Source organism: Macaca nemestrina, chromosome 11 (assembly GCF_043159975.1).
Source record: "Macaca nemestrina isolate mMacNem1 chromosome 11, mMacNem.hap1, whole genome shotgun sequence".
NCBI lineage: Eukaryota > Metazoa > Chordata > Mammalia > Primates > Cercopithecidae > Macaca > Macaca nemestrina.
In genome coordinates, this window is record NC_092135.1 from 84,534,388 (window position 1) to 84,548,007 (window position 13,620).

At 40.3% G+C, this 13,620-nt stretch overlaps 1 protein-coding gene across 2 annotated transcripts in view; it reads left to right on the top strand.

The window, feature by feature from the left end:
• Window positions 1-346: 346 nt before the first annotated feature.
• LOC105468297 (integrin subunit alpha V) overlaps window positions 347-13,620 on the top strand; it is a 92,298-nt gene continuing 79,024 nt past the window's right edge. Inside the window, exons 1-2 of one of the 2 annotated variants that reach the window (XM_071073027.1) lie at window positions 347-799; window positions 12,416-12,546. In XM_071073027.1, coding sequence (XP_070929128.1) covers window positions 615-799; window positions 12,416-12,546 — 316 coding nt within the window. In that variant the 5' untranslated portion in view covers window positions 347-614. The remainder of the gene's footprint in view (window positions 800-12,415; window positions 12,547-13,620) is intronic. The other variant, XM_071073028.1, reaches the window with a different exon arrangement.

The window sequence follows — 13,620 nt, forward strand, 5'->3', positions numbered from 1 at the left end:
CCTTGCTTCTCCCGTGGACGCGGGTGGATTGGGACGCTGGACCGTGTGTCCCCGCCCCCGCCCCCACGCCTCCTCCAGTGCTCAGCCTGAGGCCTTCGTCCAGGAGCGCTGCCGCTGACCCAGGCTCAGGAGCTGGGGACCCCGGCACAGACTCCCGGATCTCGGGACAGGCGGCGACTGCACTCACGGAAGTGCGCTGAGCTCTCCCCTGTAGAAGGGCGCCTCTCCTCCCCCACTTCCTCCTCCAGCTCCGCGGCACAGCCTCCCGGGCCGGCTCCTCCTCCTCCCAGGTCTCCTCCCAGTGCAGCCGCTGCTCTCAGGCCCGAGGTGCGGCGCTCACCCCGGCAGTCCCCAGCCTCAGAAGCGGCGGAGCCGGAGGGAAGCCAGGGGCCGTCTGCGCTGCTGTCCCCGCCCCGCGCGCTCTGCGCCCCTTGTCCCTGGCTGTCGCTCCGAAGCTCAGCCCTCCTGCCTGCCCCGGAGCTGTCCCGGGCTAGCCGAGAGCGGCCGGCAAGTTTGGGCGCGCGCAGGCGGCGGGCCGCTGGCACTGGGCGCCTCGGTGGGGCGGGGGGAGGTGGCCACCGCTCCCGGCTCGGCGTCCCGCGCGCTCTCCCACGATGGCTTCTCCGCCGCGGCGACGGCTGCGCCTCGGTCCCCGCGGCCTCCCGCTTCTTCTCTCGGGACTCCTGCTACCTCTGTGCCGCGCCTTCAACCTAGACGTGGACAGTCCTGCCGAGTACTCTGGCCCCGAGGGAAGTTACTTCGGCTTCGCCGTGGATTTCTTCGTGCCCAGCGCGTCTTCGTAAGTGGCCGCACTTGGAACCGGAGCCGGCCCCCTCCCCCACCGCGCGCACCCACCCAGCCCCTTTCTCCATTGGGATTGATTTCCGAGAGATCCCGGGGTCTGTCTGTCTCACCCATCCTACCCCTCAGAGTGGTTTATGTCCTGGGTGGAGGAAATATTTGGGGAAATGAACTCCCCTTGGTACCCATCACCCAGTTACATCCCGCTCCTCACCTCTTAAAATTGGTTAGGGGCAGCGGGAGAGTTTTAAAGCAGACCTGTGCTTAAAAATCGGGGAAAGTGGGAAGTCAACAAAGGCTGGTCTTGCCGGACTCCCCACCTCCTGTGCCAGCGTCGAGGATTTGGTCAATATCATCCCCGAACTTCTTTTTCTCCTGTACCAGTTAGGCTTTTTGGTAGCCTTTTTCTGCTTTACAGGCTTAACGCCCGTCCTTTTCAGTCTCCCTAAACAAGCCCTCCCCCACTCTTTCCGCCTCTGTCTGATTCTGTTTCTCTTCACTCCTTTTGCAGACATTCTGATGACTTAAAATGACCATACTGTCCTATTGAATTCATTGTGTCTTATCTCTGGGACTGTCAGACATTTGCACATTTGAGGTTGAACAGATGAATTGAATGTGTCATCTGTTCTTTTTATAGTGATTCACTATTTAGGTCATTGTTCAGAAGGAACAAGGGTGTTTGCTGAGTTTTCACTCACTGCAGGTCATTTGAATATTGCAGTATTTCATAATTCAGTTATGTTTTCAAGTTGCCAACGTTTCGCGTTGCAAGGGCCGTCAGGATTTGTAACAGTTATTGTCATTATTGTGTTAGAAATTGTCTCTCACTTTACTGAATGCTGACATCATTCTCACCACCCCACCCCCATGGTAGCGTTAGGAGTACTGTTTTAATGAGTGTTCACTGTTTTTTTTTGTTTTTTGTTTTTTTAATGATGTTTAAATATTGTTTTCAAGAGAGAAACTGTTCTTAGAGTGCCTTCTAAACGCTTAGACATTGTAACAACATATTTTTGTTAGCATATTTTCTGTATAAGATGTCCCTTTGGGGTGAAGTGGAGGATAATTTTGACGGTTAGTACGTGGATAGAACCATCTTCCACTACATACATGCCTAATTTGAGGGTGGTCTTAACGTTTTTCTGTGCCTGGTTTAGAACATTCAGCAGAATTTAGTCTGAGTGTTTTTCTGAATGTTACTGAGTATCATTCATTTTGGTAACAACCTTCGCAGCAATACAGATTGGATGCAGTTAGTGGAAACTTTGTTAGTGGAGACATTATTTTATGTAGCAAGCTTAGTTTTATTTGTTGTTAGCAGTTACAGTGCTTTCTGTGAGACCTGGTGCACAGATTTTCCAACATGATAAAAATAATCATTATTTAGGCAACATTTACCAATTTCACATTCCATTTAGTCATTTTAGTCAGCGTTATCTTTTTAGTTATTATTTTTAACCACAGGGGTGTATACCAAACGTTATCTTTAAACATTTTTGTTTTCAGATACTTTCAAGTGTATGCCTTTATGAGACAGAACATTTTAGTTGCTCCCAAGGGTTCAATTTTAGATTTAATTTGTACAGAAATTCTAATGATTTTGAAAATATATGTCTTCGGTCAAAAATTAGCATTTAAATACTTAATACAAAAATTAACCAGACATGGTGGTGCACACCTGGAATCCCAGCTCTGCGGGAGGCTGAGATGAGAGGATTGCTTGGAAAGTGGAGGTTGCAGCGAATGGAGATTGTGCCACTACACTCTGGCCTGGGCGGCAGAAAGAGACTGTCTGAGAAACAAAAACAAACAAAATCAAAAACAAAAACAAAACACAAAACAACAAAAAACTTTAAAGTTAATGGCAGTGTTTTACAAATGTTACTGTTAATTCTTCAGCAATGCTCTAAGTTTAGTGTAAGATAAATGAGAGGCTGATAAACTTCAAGTGTTGTTTTTTTTTTTTTCCTTTGGAAAATGCAGTAATGTTGAAATATTCATGATATTTGCTACTGCTGATTACAAGCCAGGGTGACTAATCTTTGGCCACTCATTGTAATCAGTGACTATGTTATGACCTCACAGGTTTACATGACTTCACTCATAGACCTTTAATGATAAGGAGGAATTGAACTTGGGTTTGGTTTCATATAATATTTTGAAATATTCATCAGCAACTTTGTTACTGATAGACTAGAGAGGCTCTAGGTATAGGTAACTTAAAAAATGGAAACCAACCTTGAGTTTTTTTTTTTTCTTTTTTTTTTAAATGAAATGTGTATGAACAGAGGTTTTTACTCACTGAGCTTTTCAGATTTAACAAAAATTTATGTAAAATTATGCTGAATTTTCTAAAAGGGCATTTTAAATTTAACAAGCGTTGGAATCCAAGGTACATGGGATGCCATTTCCAATATTACCAGTTGCATTTATTGTTATTTGGTATTACCATCAACTTTTAAAAGAAGAAAAGCCACATAATGAAAAAGTATTTGTCAATTAAAGAGCACCTTTCTTCTGAGGGGAGAAGGATTCATGAGGAGCAGTGGTTATGACGTCCACTCCTGTTGCTTTTTCCAGTTTTGGTGTCCACATACCTTGGGGAAGCTGTAGAATTATTTTCTGCCTAATTTTTCTCTTGATAGAAAATTATTATTGAATTATCTACATAGTTTTGTTGTGAAAGTTAATGAGTATTTATTAAAGGGAAGGACAAATAAAGTACTAAGCAAAATGTTAAGGCTCCCCTCAAAAAATCACATCAGAAATGAGTCGTGTTTGAAGTAAAAATTCCCAAAAATAGTGATTTTCAAAATTATGAAAAATAAAGCATTTGCATTCTGTTTTTTTTTTTTTTCCCTGTAAGCATTTATGCTATGTTTGTAAAACTAAAATTTAAAGACTGTATGCAGGCCAATAATTAAAGTCATACTTTTCTTGTGGAGACTAATTGGAAAAATTAAAAATTACATCCTAGGTTTAATTATAATGATGACATCTTATTTTGGTAAACATGTTTTATAATTTGCTAAGCACTTGTATCTCATTTCATTCTATAGCCCACACCACCAGCGGGGAAGTAAGGGGAAGCAGATACACTCATTCTTACAGATCAGGAGGAAACGGAGGCAGAAGAGTTTGCAGTCTAGTTATTTGAGTAGGTTGGTGTGAGTAGAGGGTAAGAAAGGGAGGGATCCGAAGACGGTGTAAAATTCAAATCCCACTTTTAAAAATTCAGATATTGAATTTTTAAAGAAAATAACTGAACAATTTTAAAATTCTTCAAATATATGTCATACAGTTCTCATTTTATGTATTTCTTTATTTTAAAATAACGCTATGATGAATAACACTGGATTCTTGCCTTTTCCCCCATTAAACACTAATGGAGCCTTATCTTACAGTTGACAATGTGTAGATGTGTGTGTCTTACAAGCAGAAGGTCCTTCAATGGTTCTCAGTCCTAACTTCATGTTTGCAATATCTGAAAGCCTTTTAAGTAAAACTCCTGCCCTGGCTGTATCTTAAATCTAAAAGTAGATCTCTGACTTGATATTCCAGTGGCCTGGCCTGTAAATCATTTTTCATTGACTAGCCTGTCTTAACTCAATTTAACTAAGAAGGAACTCTTCACCAAGAGATGTCAGTTGCACCTCTGTTTCTATTAATGGTGGCATCATTTCCTCTGTAACCTTGGAAATAATTTCATATTCCTCCCTCTCATGTTCTATTTTTCTGTGTCTCTCCTACTTCACTACCTTAATATCAGTCAGTGATTAGTCAGCAGGCAGAAGCTCCTAGAAATTCTTCCTTTTAAAGGTTTTCTTGATTCCATCTCTGCTTTCTACTCCTTATTTCAGTATAGTTATGACAAGTGTAGTCCATGGCACTCAGGTCCTCCCCAATCCCTCTGCCCATCATTTGGCTCTTAAACCTGCAGAACATCTTATCTGTTTCTATTTGTTTTATCTTTCTGTAACATCCTTTTTCATCCTGGTATTCTGTTGCAAAAATTTTCATAATAAAGCTTCCGTTGCCAGCAAGAAAGTCCAAACTGCTTAACGTGGATTAAGGTCACTTGCAATCTGTCCCAACCTGTGTGTATTTTTAAAACTTCATGTACCATTTCTACTCTTACCATTTTAACTGTTTTCACAACACTTTACAAAATGATGCCAGCTCATTTTTTATAAACTTCAGAGTAGCTCTGACTATATTGGTTGATTTTTCTCATCATAAATAATATAAATGTATACTAGGGGACATAAAATTAGACTATAATTTTATTTTTTAGAAAGCAATTCCTATATTGATTACTTCTGATTAAGGACATAACAATGTTTTATAGAGCATTATGAAAGACAAGGGAAAATATATGGAAATTGTAGTTACTGCTTCTGTTTTACATCATGTAGTTGTTAACTGGCATTTTTGTTTTTCTTTTGATTCAAAAAAGCGTTCTTTAAAAAATGAAAAGCAAATCTGAAACTGGAATTGTAGCTTTGAAATAACATTCAGTACTATTTCATACACATTTATTTCTGTATACATGTATGATAGTTTTTCAGAAGTTCCTTTTGGTGAAGGCTCATTGATCAACTCAGAGTCAGCTAAATATATTAAACATGCTTTATCTTAGAAAGGTCAGTGCTGAAAGCAGACAAACAAGTTAGTTTATTTGGAGGGTTTGAAAAATGGACTTGTCATTGTTTGGCAGGTTGCCCCTTCTTGGTTGTCAAGATCACATTCCCTGAATCAACTGCCCTTCAAGTACACTTTGGATAGGGAGTACATCCAAAGGCCATCCTCCCGATTGGTTCCTCTGAGCCTCTTGTCTCCCGCTTACTTCCTCCACTGATACCTCTCCCTCCCTATCTCTCTCTCTTTTCTCGTTTTCTATCTCTTGTCCTTCTTTTCTTTTTCTTTTCCTCTATCTCTTTTCCTCCTTTCCATCCATCTTTCTGTCCCCTCTCCCAAACTCAATCCTTTATATTTTAGCACTTCTTGGCGTGGATGTAAACCTTAATTTTGAAATCCCAGAGAGTTATTTAATGGCAATGTTTCCAGTCATTAAAAAAAATGTAGAGGATGGGGATTCTGATGATGTTCTTGGACACGCTTTTTGGAGGGAAATGGAGTCTATCAGGAGAGAGTTGCAGGCATAAGAAATTAAGTCACTCAGCTTCAGATTTACACTGCTCATCAGTGAAAACTCTTGTCAACCTTGCCTCACCCTGTGTATTCTCCCCACCTCTCCACTATTGATAAGAAATGTTTAAGCCAATTTTTCTACCCTTCTTTCTCTTTTTCTCCTTCCTTTGAGTTAATCACTTGACCATTAATGGCCCTTTGAAAAAACTGAGGAAAGAAAAGCCCTTTTAAAGACAGAATTTAAGTTTTACATTTTCTACTCTTTTAGGGAATAACTTATTAATGACATCAATTGTTTTCAGGACCAAGATGATAATTAAATACCATCCTCTTGTATTTTCCTGGTATTTCAGATTTTCTAAGTTTGCATTTATTTATTATCACCTTCAGAAAATTTGTTTTTAAAGTAATTATAGTGGGCATTGTTGTCTCCATTCAATAGAAAAGGGAACAGAGATTCAAAGTTACTCCTTCAGTTGATTTGCAGTGTCTGTAAATTTTAATTCCAAACTGTTTCCATTAGATAGTGCTGCTTAGATCACAAACTTTTTTTTTTTTCTGGTCTGTCAGTTTTCTTACCCTAATTAAGCTGTTGTACACATTCATTAGTCATTCTTAGATGAAATTCAAGTAATAATTATTTTTATAGAGTATTTTATTAACTTTGTTTTTTGTAGCGTGTGTTCCTTTTTTTTTTGAGGTGGAGTCTCACTCTGTTGCCCAGGCTGGAGTGCAGTGGCACAATCTTGGCTTGCTGCAACCTCTGCCTCCCGGATTCAAGCAATTTCTGGCTAATTTTTGTATTTTTGTTAGAGATGGAGTTTCACCATGTTGGCCAGGCTGGTTTTGAACTCCTGACCTCAAGTGATCCGCCTGACTGGGCCTCCCAAAGTACTAGGATTACAGGTGTGAGCTACCGTGCTTGGCCTGTGTTGCTTTTTATTCCTTAGTTTTTTTATATAGCATCTTTTATCACCTTGAATCCAGTTTTCTATGCAAATATTTGTTTTTCACTATGTAACTTCCTCGTAAGACTTTAACATATGTCTAAGATAATTTTGCTTTCTCCATCTCTTCATTGTTCTCTTTAAAAAACGTAAATATCTTAATGATAAGTTTCATATCGAGATGGCATTTTGGATGAAAAACTTCATTCCTCTGCTTTTTTCCCTCACAAATTTAGCATGTAAATATTGACACATTCCTTTTATATTATTCTGCCATTTCTGTGGCATTTCACCAGTGTGCAAGTCTGCACATGAAGGTATGCTTAGGAAAACTTAATGAACATCCATATTTGTACACCTGAGTACCATCATTTCGTGCCTAAAATGTGCAAATAGCCTGATGAAAAGCAACAGGCTTGTTCCTGGTCTTATCCAAGGAACTCAAACTATGTGCTGCCAGTAGAGTGCTGTTTTCATTCAGAGAACTCTCCTACCGGGCTCTTTTTCTCTGTCTTTGTTGAAGGCCTTCTAATAACTTTCCAACTCTCTCTGTCTTATAGTGCCAAGTAAAGAAAGTATCTGAAACCCAAAATTAAGTAGAGATGTTACATAAGGAAATTGTTTTAAGGGTAATTTAAATAATTGGATGTTTAATAGAAGATGCTTTCTGCATTTTTGAGGGGTTCAGACATAGTGGAAATGACTTATTTATATATGGCTACTTTAAGATTGAGACATAGCTATTGAATTGACTTTGCTACACCACTGTCCATTTAAACTTTTCTTGAGTTCTTATGTGGCAGGCTCAAAAGATGAATTAGAGTACCCTGCATTCAAAGAGGCAATTTATCATAAGATAGGCAGAATAGTTTTGACCAAAAAATTATAAAAGATATTGTAAGACAGGGATCCCCAGCCCTCGGGCCATGGACGAGTACCGGCCCACAGCCTGTTAGGGACCATGCTGCACAGCAGGAAAGTGAGCATTACCACCTGAGCTCTGCCTCCTGTCAGATCAGCGGTGGCATTAGATTCTCATAGGAGCAAACACTATTGTGTGAACCCTGTTGTGAAGTGTGCATGCAAGGGATCTAGGTTACATGCTTCTTATGAGAATCTAATGCCTGATGACCTGAGTTGGACAGTTTTATCCTGAAAGCATCCCCCTCTATGTCTGGGGAAGAAAAAGTTGGGAACCACTGCTGTAAGGTACTATTTGAAGACAATCCAGAAGTGATTTTTGCTTGTAGGTTTCCAGGCAAAGCCTGAGAACCAGTTTTCCTGGCCTGACCTAGAACCTGGTATTATCCACAACACTTAAGAACGTGTACATACCTGTGCTTATGTTACTCTCCTTAGGACTACTGTGGCAATGACCCAAGCAAGCACTATTCAAGATATTGACCCTGAAAAGCAAACTTATCTGAACTGTTCTTTTGCTCTAGTATGCACTCAAAAATCATTTAATTCTGATGAAAAGGGGTAGTTGTGTGATTTTGGGGTCAAATTTTAAACCTGTTAAAAAATTGTGTATGTAATAAATTTACATATTATAGTTTACACACACACACACACACACACACACACACACACACACACACACACAAAGTTTCACTGTGTTAGCCAGCTCTGCTCTAGATAAAGAACCAATGGGGTTTTGATGACGAGCTGCTCTCTTAGTTATGGGAGGTAGGGACTCTCTTACTTGTAGCCTTTTTTTTTTTTTTTTTTTTTTTTTGAGACAGAGTTTTCCTCTGTTGCCCAGGCTGCTGGACTGCAGTGGTGCCATCTTGGCTCACTGCAACTTCCACCTCCTGGGTTCAAGCGATTCTCCTGCCTCAGCCTCCTTAGTAGCTGGGATTACAGGCTCATGCCACCATGCCTGGCTAATTTTTTTAAATTTTTAGTAGAGATGGGGTTTTGCCATGTTGGTCTCGAACTCCTGACCTCAAGTGATCCGCCTGCCTCAGCCGCCCAAAGTGTTGGGATTACAGGCGTGAGCCACTGTGCCCAACCTCTTTTTTTCTTATAAAAGATTTTTGCTGAATGAAAACTAAGTTCATTTTCTACCCGGAATCATTTTGCTGTGATAGGAGAGAGCCAACATTGGTCTTTTACTGATGCCAAATATGACTGCATGAAGCTCTATTAAACAGGGCGTGGTTTGGTTGGGAGTTACATCTTTATTTTGAATTTGTGGATTTTTAAGATAAGTGTCAGAAAACGGGATTCTTTGTAACCCTGCAATTCGTACAGCCAGCTTTTGTCTAGTGTAGATGAGATTTGGCAGCTACTATCCAGAATAACAAATTGATTTTAAGAGTTCAAATGAATGCATTCCATATTTAAGATGTACATTCGTTCTAATTTCACAAAAAGGTGAAAAGCAATTGTAAATGTTTCCTTTGCCAGGATAATTTAAGTGACTTAGGATTTAATGAAATAAAATTGTTATGGTGATAGCATTTTAGGATTGTTTTTGTCTACCTGTATCCTGTTTTACCTGGCTGAATTCCCCCATCTGTGTTCTGATACAGCATACTGTCAGACAGGGTTTCAGACTACAATTGGATAACTCACAGATATCTCAAACAAACATATTGATAATAGAATTCATGGTTTTTCTGTAAATACTTATTTTATTTTATTTCTTGAGACAGGGACTCGCCGTTTCACCCAGGCTGTTTGCTTACTTTCTAGCACTTGTAATCACAGCTCACTTCAGCCTCAATGTCGGGGACTCAAGCCGTCCTCCTGTCTCAGGACCCCAGCTCCACCCCCAAAGTTGGGACCACAGGTGCATGCCACCACACCCAGTGAATTATTTTATTCTTTGTAGAGATGAGGGTCTTACTATGTTGCCTAGGCTAGTCTTGAACTCCTGTAAGTACTTAATCTGCCTTCTGCTTCTCTGCTCTCTAGGCTTTTCTCCCATCAATGCACGCAAGAAGGAAACCTAGGTGGCATTCTTAAATGTCTTTTCTCTCATATTCAGGCCTCCAGCTATTGCTGTTCTACTCCAGATGTTTTTTTCCATCTGTCATCTGTCTCTCCACCCACCCTCCTCCTGCAGATCACGCTCATCTGCTCCCTGAGTTGTGGTCAGCCCTTTGCTTTCCTTGTTCCATTTTTTTCTCCCTCTCCCTTAATGCTTTCCCCATAAGGCATAAAATTTAGTTTTCTTTAGTAGATGATTTCATTCTTCTCCTTAAAAAACTCGATTTCTTCAAATGAACCTTGGATAAAACAAAGTTTAACCATGGCCAAAAGGCCCTGTTTGACCTAGCTATTGCCAGGTTCCTTGACCTTATCTTGTGCCACTCCTGGCTTGCCCTCTCCTTCAGCCATACATTTCTTCGTAGCTCCTGAAGGTTCTTTCTTGCCCGGGTCTTTCTACTTCTGCCTTGCGTATTCCCTCCATCTTTTCATTCCACTTCCCTCATCCCCACTCCCCACTCCCCTCCATCCTCAATACACAAATGCTCCTAGGCACCCTCCTTCTGATCCTGTGCATCTTAATGTTGTGGTGAGTTCCTTAGAAATAACTTCTCAGTCTACTTTATCTAAAAGAGGACTTTCTTCCCCATTCTTTAAAGACGATTTCCTTAGAGAGACTTCCCTTTACCTAGAGAAAATCTTTCCCCTCTCATCCTTGGAGATAACTGCTCTGTCTAAAGAAGATCCCCCCTCCCTATTCCCAAAAATCTCTCTCAGCTAATTTTTTGCTTACGTGGTAGGACTTGTAATAGTAATTTGTTGGCAGTTTCTTGCCTTTGCCTCTAAGAGAATTTAAGATAATTCCTCCATTAAGAGCAGGAACCAGCTGAGCACAGTGGCTCACGCCTGTAATCCCAGCTCTTTGGGAGGCCAAGGCAGGCAGAGGTCAGGAGTTCGAGACCAGCCTGACCACAATATGGTGAAACCCCGTCTCTACTAAAAATATAAAAATTAGGCAGGTGTGGTGGTGGGTGCCTGTAATCCCAGCTACTCAGGAGACTGAGGCAGGAGAATCACTTGAACCAGGGAGGCGGAGGATACAGTGAGCCAAGATCATGCCATTGCATTCTAGCGTGGGTGAAAAGAGCAAGACTGTCTCAAAAAAACAAACAAATGAAAAAATAAAAATAAAAAAAAACAAAACCAGGAACCAAGGTTGTTTTATTCATCTGGTATCTCTAGTGCTCGGGATCTTGCTTTATGTAGAAGAAACACTCAATTCATGTGTTTTATGAAGGAATAGAAAACAACAAAAGAAAAGATCTCTTTAGAATTAAAAATTTTACTCCTGATTATTGTGTCTTTGGTTTATTTTACCTTAATGACAAAGAAATTGAATAGTGGTCCTAATCTTTGACCAAGAATTGATTTGATTAATCTTGCGATAAGAAATTTTTAAATTAAATAGTTAGCTATTAAAAAAATTAAGCCTCGGCAATGTAGTGAGACCCCACCCCTACAAAAAATGTTTTAAAAAATTAGCTGAGCATGGTGGCATATGCCTGTAGTTCTACCTACTCAGGAGGCTGAGGCAGGAGGATTGCTTGAACCAGGAGTTGGAGGTTGGAGTTGAGCTGAGTTATGATTGTGCCATTGCACTCCAGCCTAGGTGACAGAGCAAGACCTTGTCTCTTAAAAAAAAAAAAAAAAAGTAGAATAAAATAAAAATTACAGCAGTATTTTTAATGCAAGATAATTTTTTCTAAATGGAAAAATAATATTTATAATTATACTTAGGAATTTATTTAGACTATATTTATATTTTTTGCTCAACATTCAGGATATAGAAAATGCATAGCAATTCTCACACGCTCACGCACACACACACACACGCACACACCAGAACACCAAAACAAAACTTTCCTGCCTGTAGGGAGCATACATTTTTAACAGCTTTACTGAGATATTTGACATACAATAAACTGTACATATTTAAAGTGTATGATTGACCTGCATAAATTCCTAAATGAATGTAACCCTGAACTTGCCTTATAAAGTTATTAGGAAAATAAACGATATCAAATTATGTATGCATGCAAGAGAATACCAAATGAATAATGGAGATTATGCTCTCCGTGAATAGCAAATGGGTTTTTTTGTGTTTTTTTTTTTTTTTTTGAGATGGAGTCTGGCTCTGCCGCCCAGGCTGGAGTGCAGTGGCCGGATCTCAGCTCACTGCAAGCTCCGCCTCCCGGGTTCACACCATTCTCCTGCCTCAGCCTCCTGAGTAGCTGGGACTACAGGCGCCCGCCACCTCACCCGGCTAGTTTTTTGTATTTTTTAGTAGAGACGGGGTTTCACCGTGTTAGCCAGGATGGTCTCGATCTCCTGACCTCGTGATCTGACCGTCTCGGCCTCCCAAAGTGCTGGGATTACAGGCTTGAGCCACCGCGCCCGGCCAGCAAATGGTTTTAAAAAAGATTTGTTGGTAAGAGAATGGTTGCTCCTCATAAATCAGAAGATATTGCTCACGCTTTATTTCATTTAAACTTTTGTCTACCCCTTTTGTATTTTAGCCGCATGTTTCTTCTCGTGGGAGCTCCCAAAGCAAACACGACCCAGCCTGGGATTGTGGAAGGAGGGCAAGTCCTCAAATGTGACTGGTCTTCTACCCGCCGGTGCCAGCCAATTGAATTTGATGCAACAGGTAAATATTGATGCACAATTTTCTTTTCATTGATTTCATTTGATTTTTTTCTAACAATTGGTTTAAATGTAGCCATTTAATACAATAATATCTATACGCACCTCAGACCCACAGGGAAAATTATGTAAAGACAAACGATTTATTACATGATTTTTTCCTACAATTTTTTTGGTAGATGAAAGTATTAAAATTACATTGTATTTCCTTTGGTTCAGATGTCTTCTGCCATAAACTGATAGTATCAACCCACAGAAATTTGGGATGAATCTATTAAGATTTTTTTTACTTTTTCTGAGAATCGGGAGCTCATAGGCACAGAAAGACTTTTTTGCTGCTTCTCTGTCAACCAAAGTGAAGCATGATTCAGTGATTATTATAGAAGACCAAATCTCAGATCATGAATATATCCAAGCCTTGGGCTGTGCTATAAAAAGCAGTTGAGGAGGCCAGGCGTGGTGGCTCATGCCTGTAATCCCAGCACTTCGGGAGGCTGAGGCGGGGGGATCACAAGGTCAGGAGTTCCAGACCAGCCTCAGCAACATGTTGAAACCCTGTCTCTACTAAAAATACAAAAATTAGCTGGGTGTGGTGCACGTCTGTAATCCCAGCTACTCAGGAGGCTGAGGTAAGAGAATCTCTTGAACCTGGGAGGTGGAAGTTACAGTGAGCTGAGATCACGCCACTGCACTCCAGCCTGGACGACAGAGGGAGACTCCATCTCAAGAAAAAAAAAAAAAAGCAGTTGAGGAATCTTTTGCATTCAAGTAGACTTAGGTGCCGTAAACAACACTTATCAAGGCTTTGTTGGGAAAATTATATGTTATGGTTCTGATAACAGGAGAATTTTATCTTAGGGACAAATTTCAGTGTCAGGATTGTGGGAGCAAGGAGAAAAATAGCATGCGGAAGATGAGAAATAAGTTTTACATTTTTACCAGTGAAATAAAATATGCAGAATTCTGTACACATTTATATTGGTATATTTATTTATATTTGTGAAATCTTAGATAATCATTAAGGAAATAGTGTGACATTCTTCTAGCATAATAGGCTTACAAAATTTTTTATTGATTC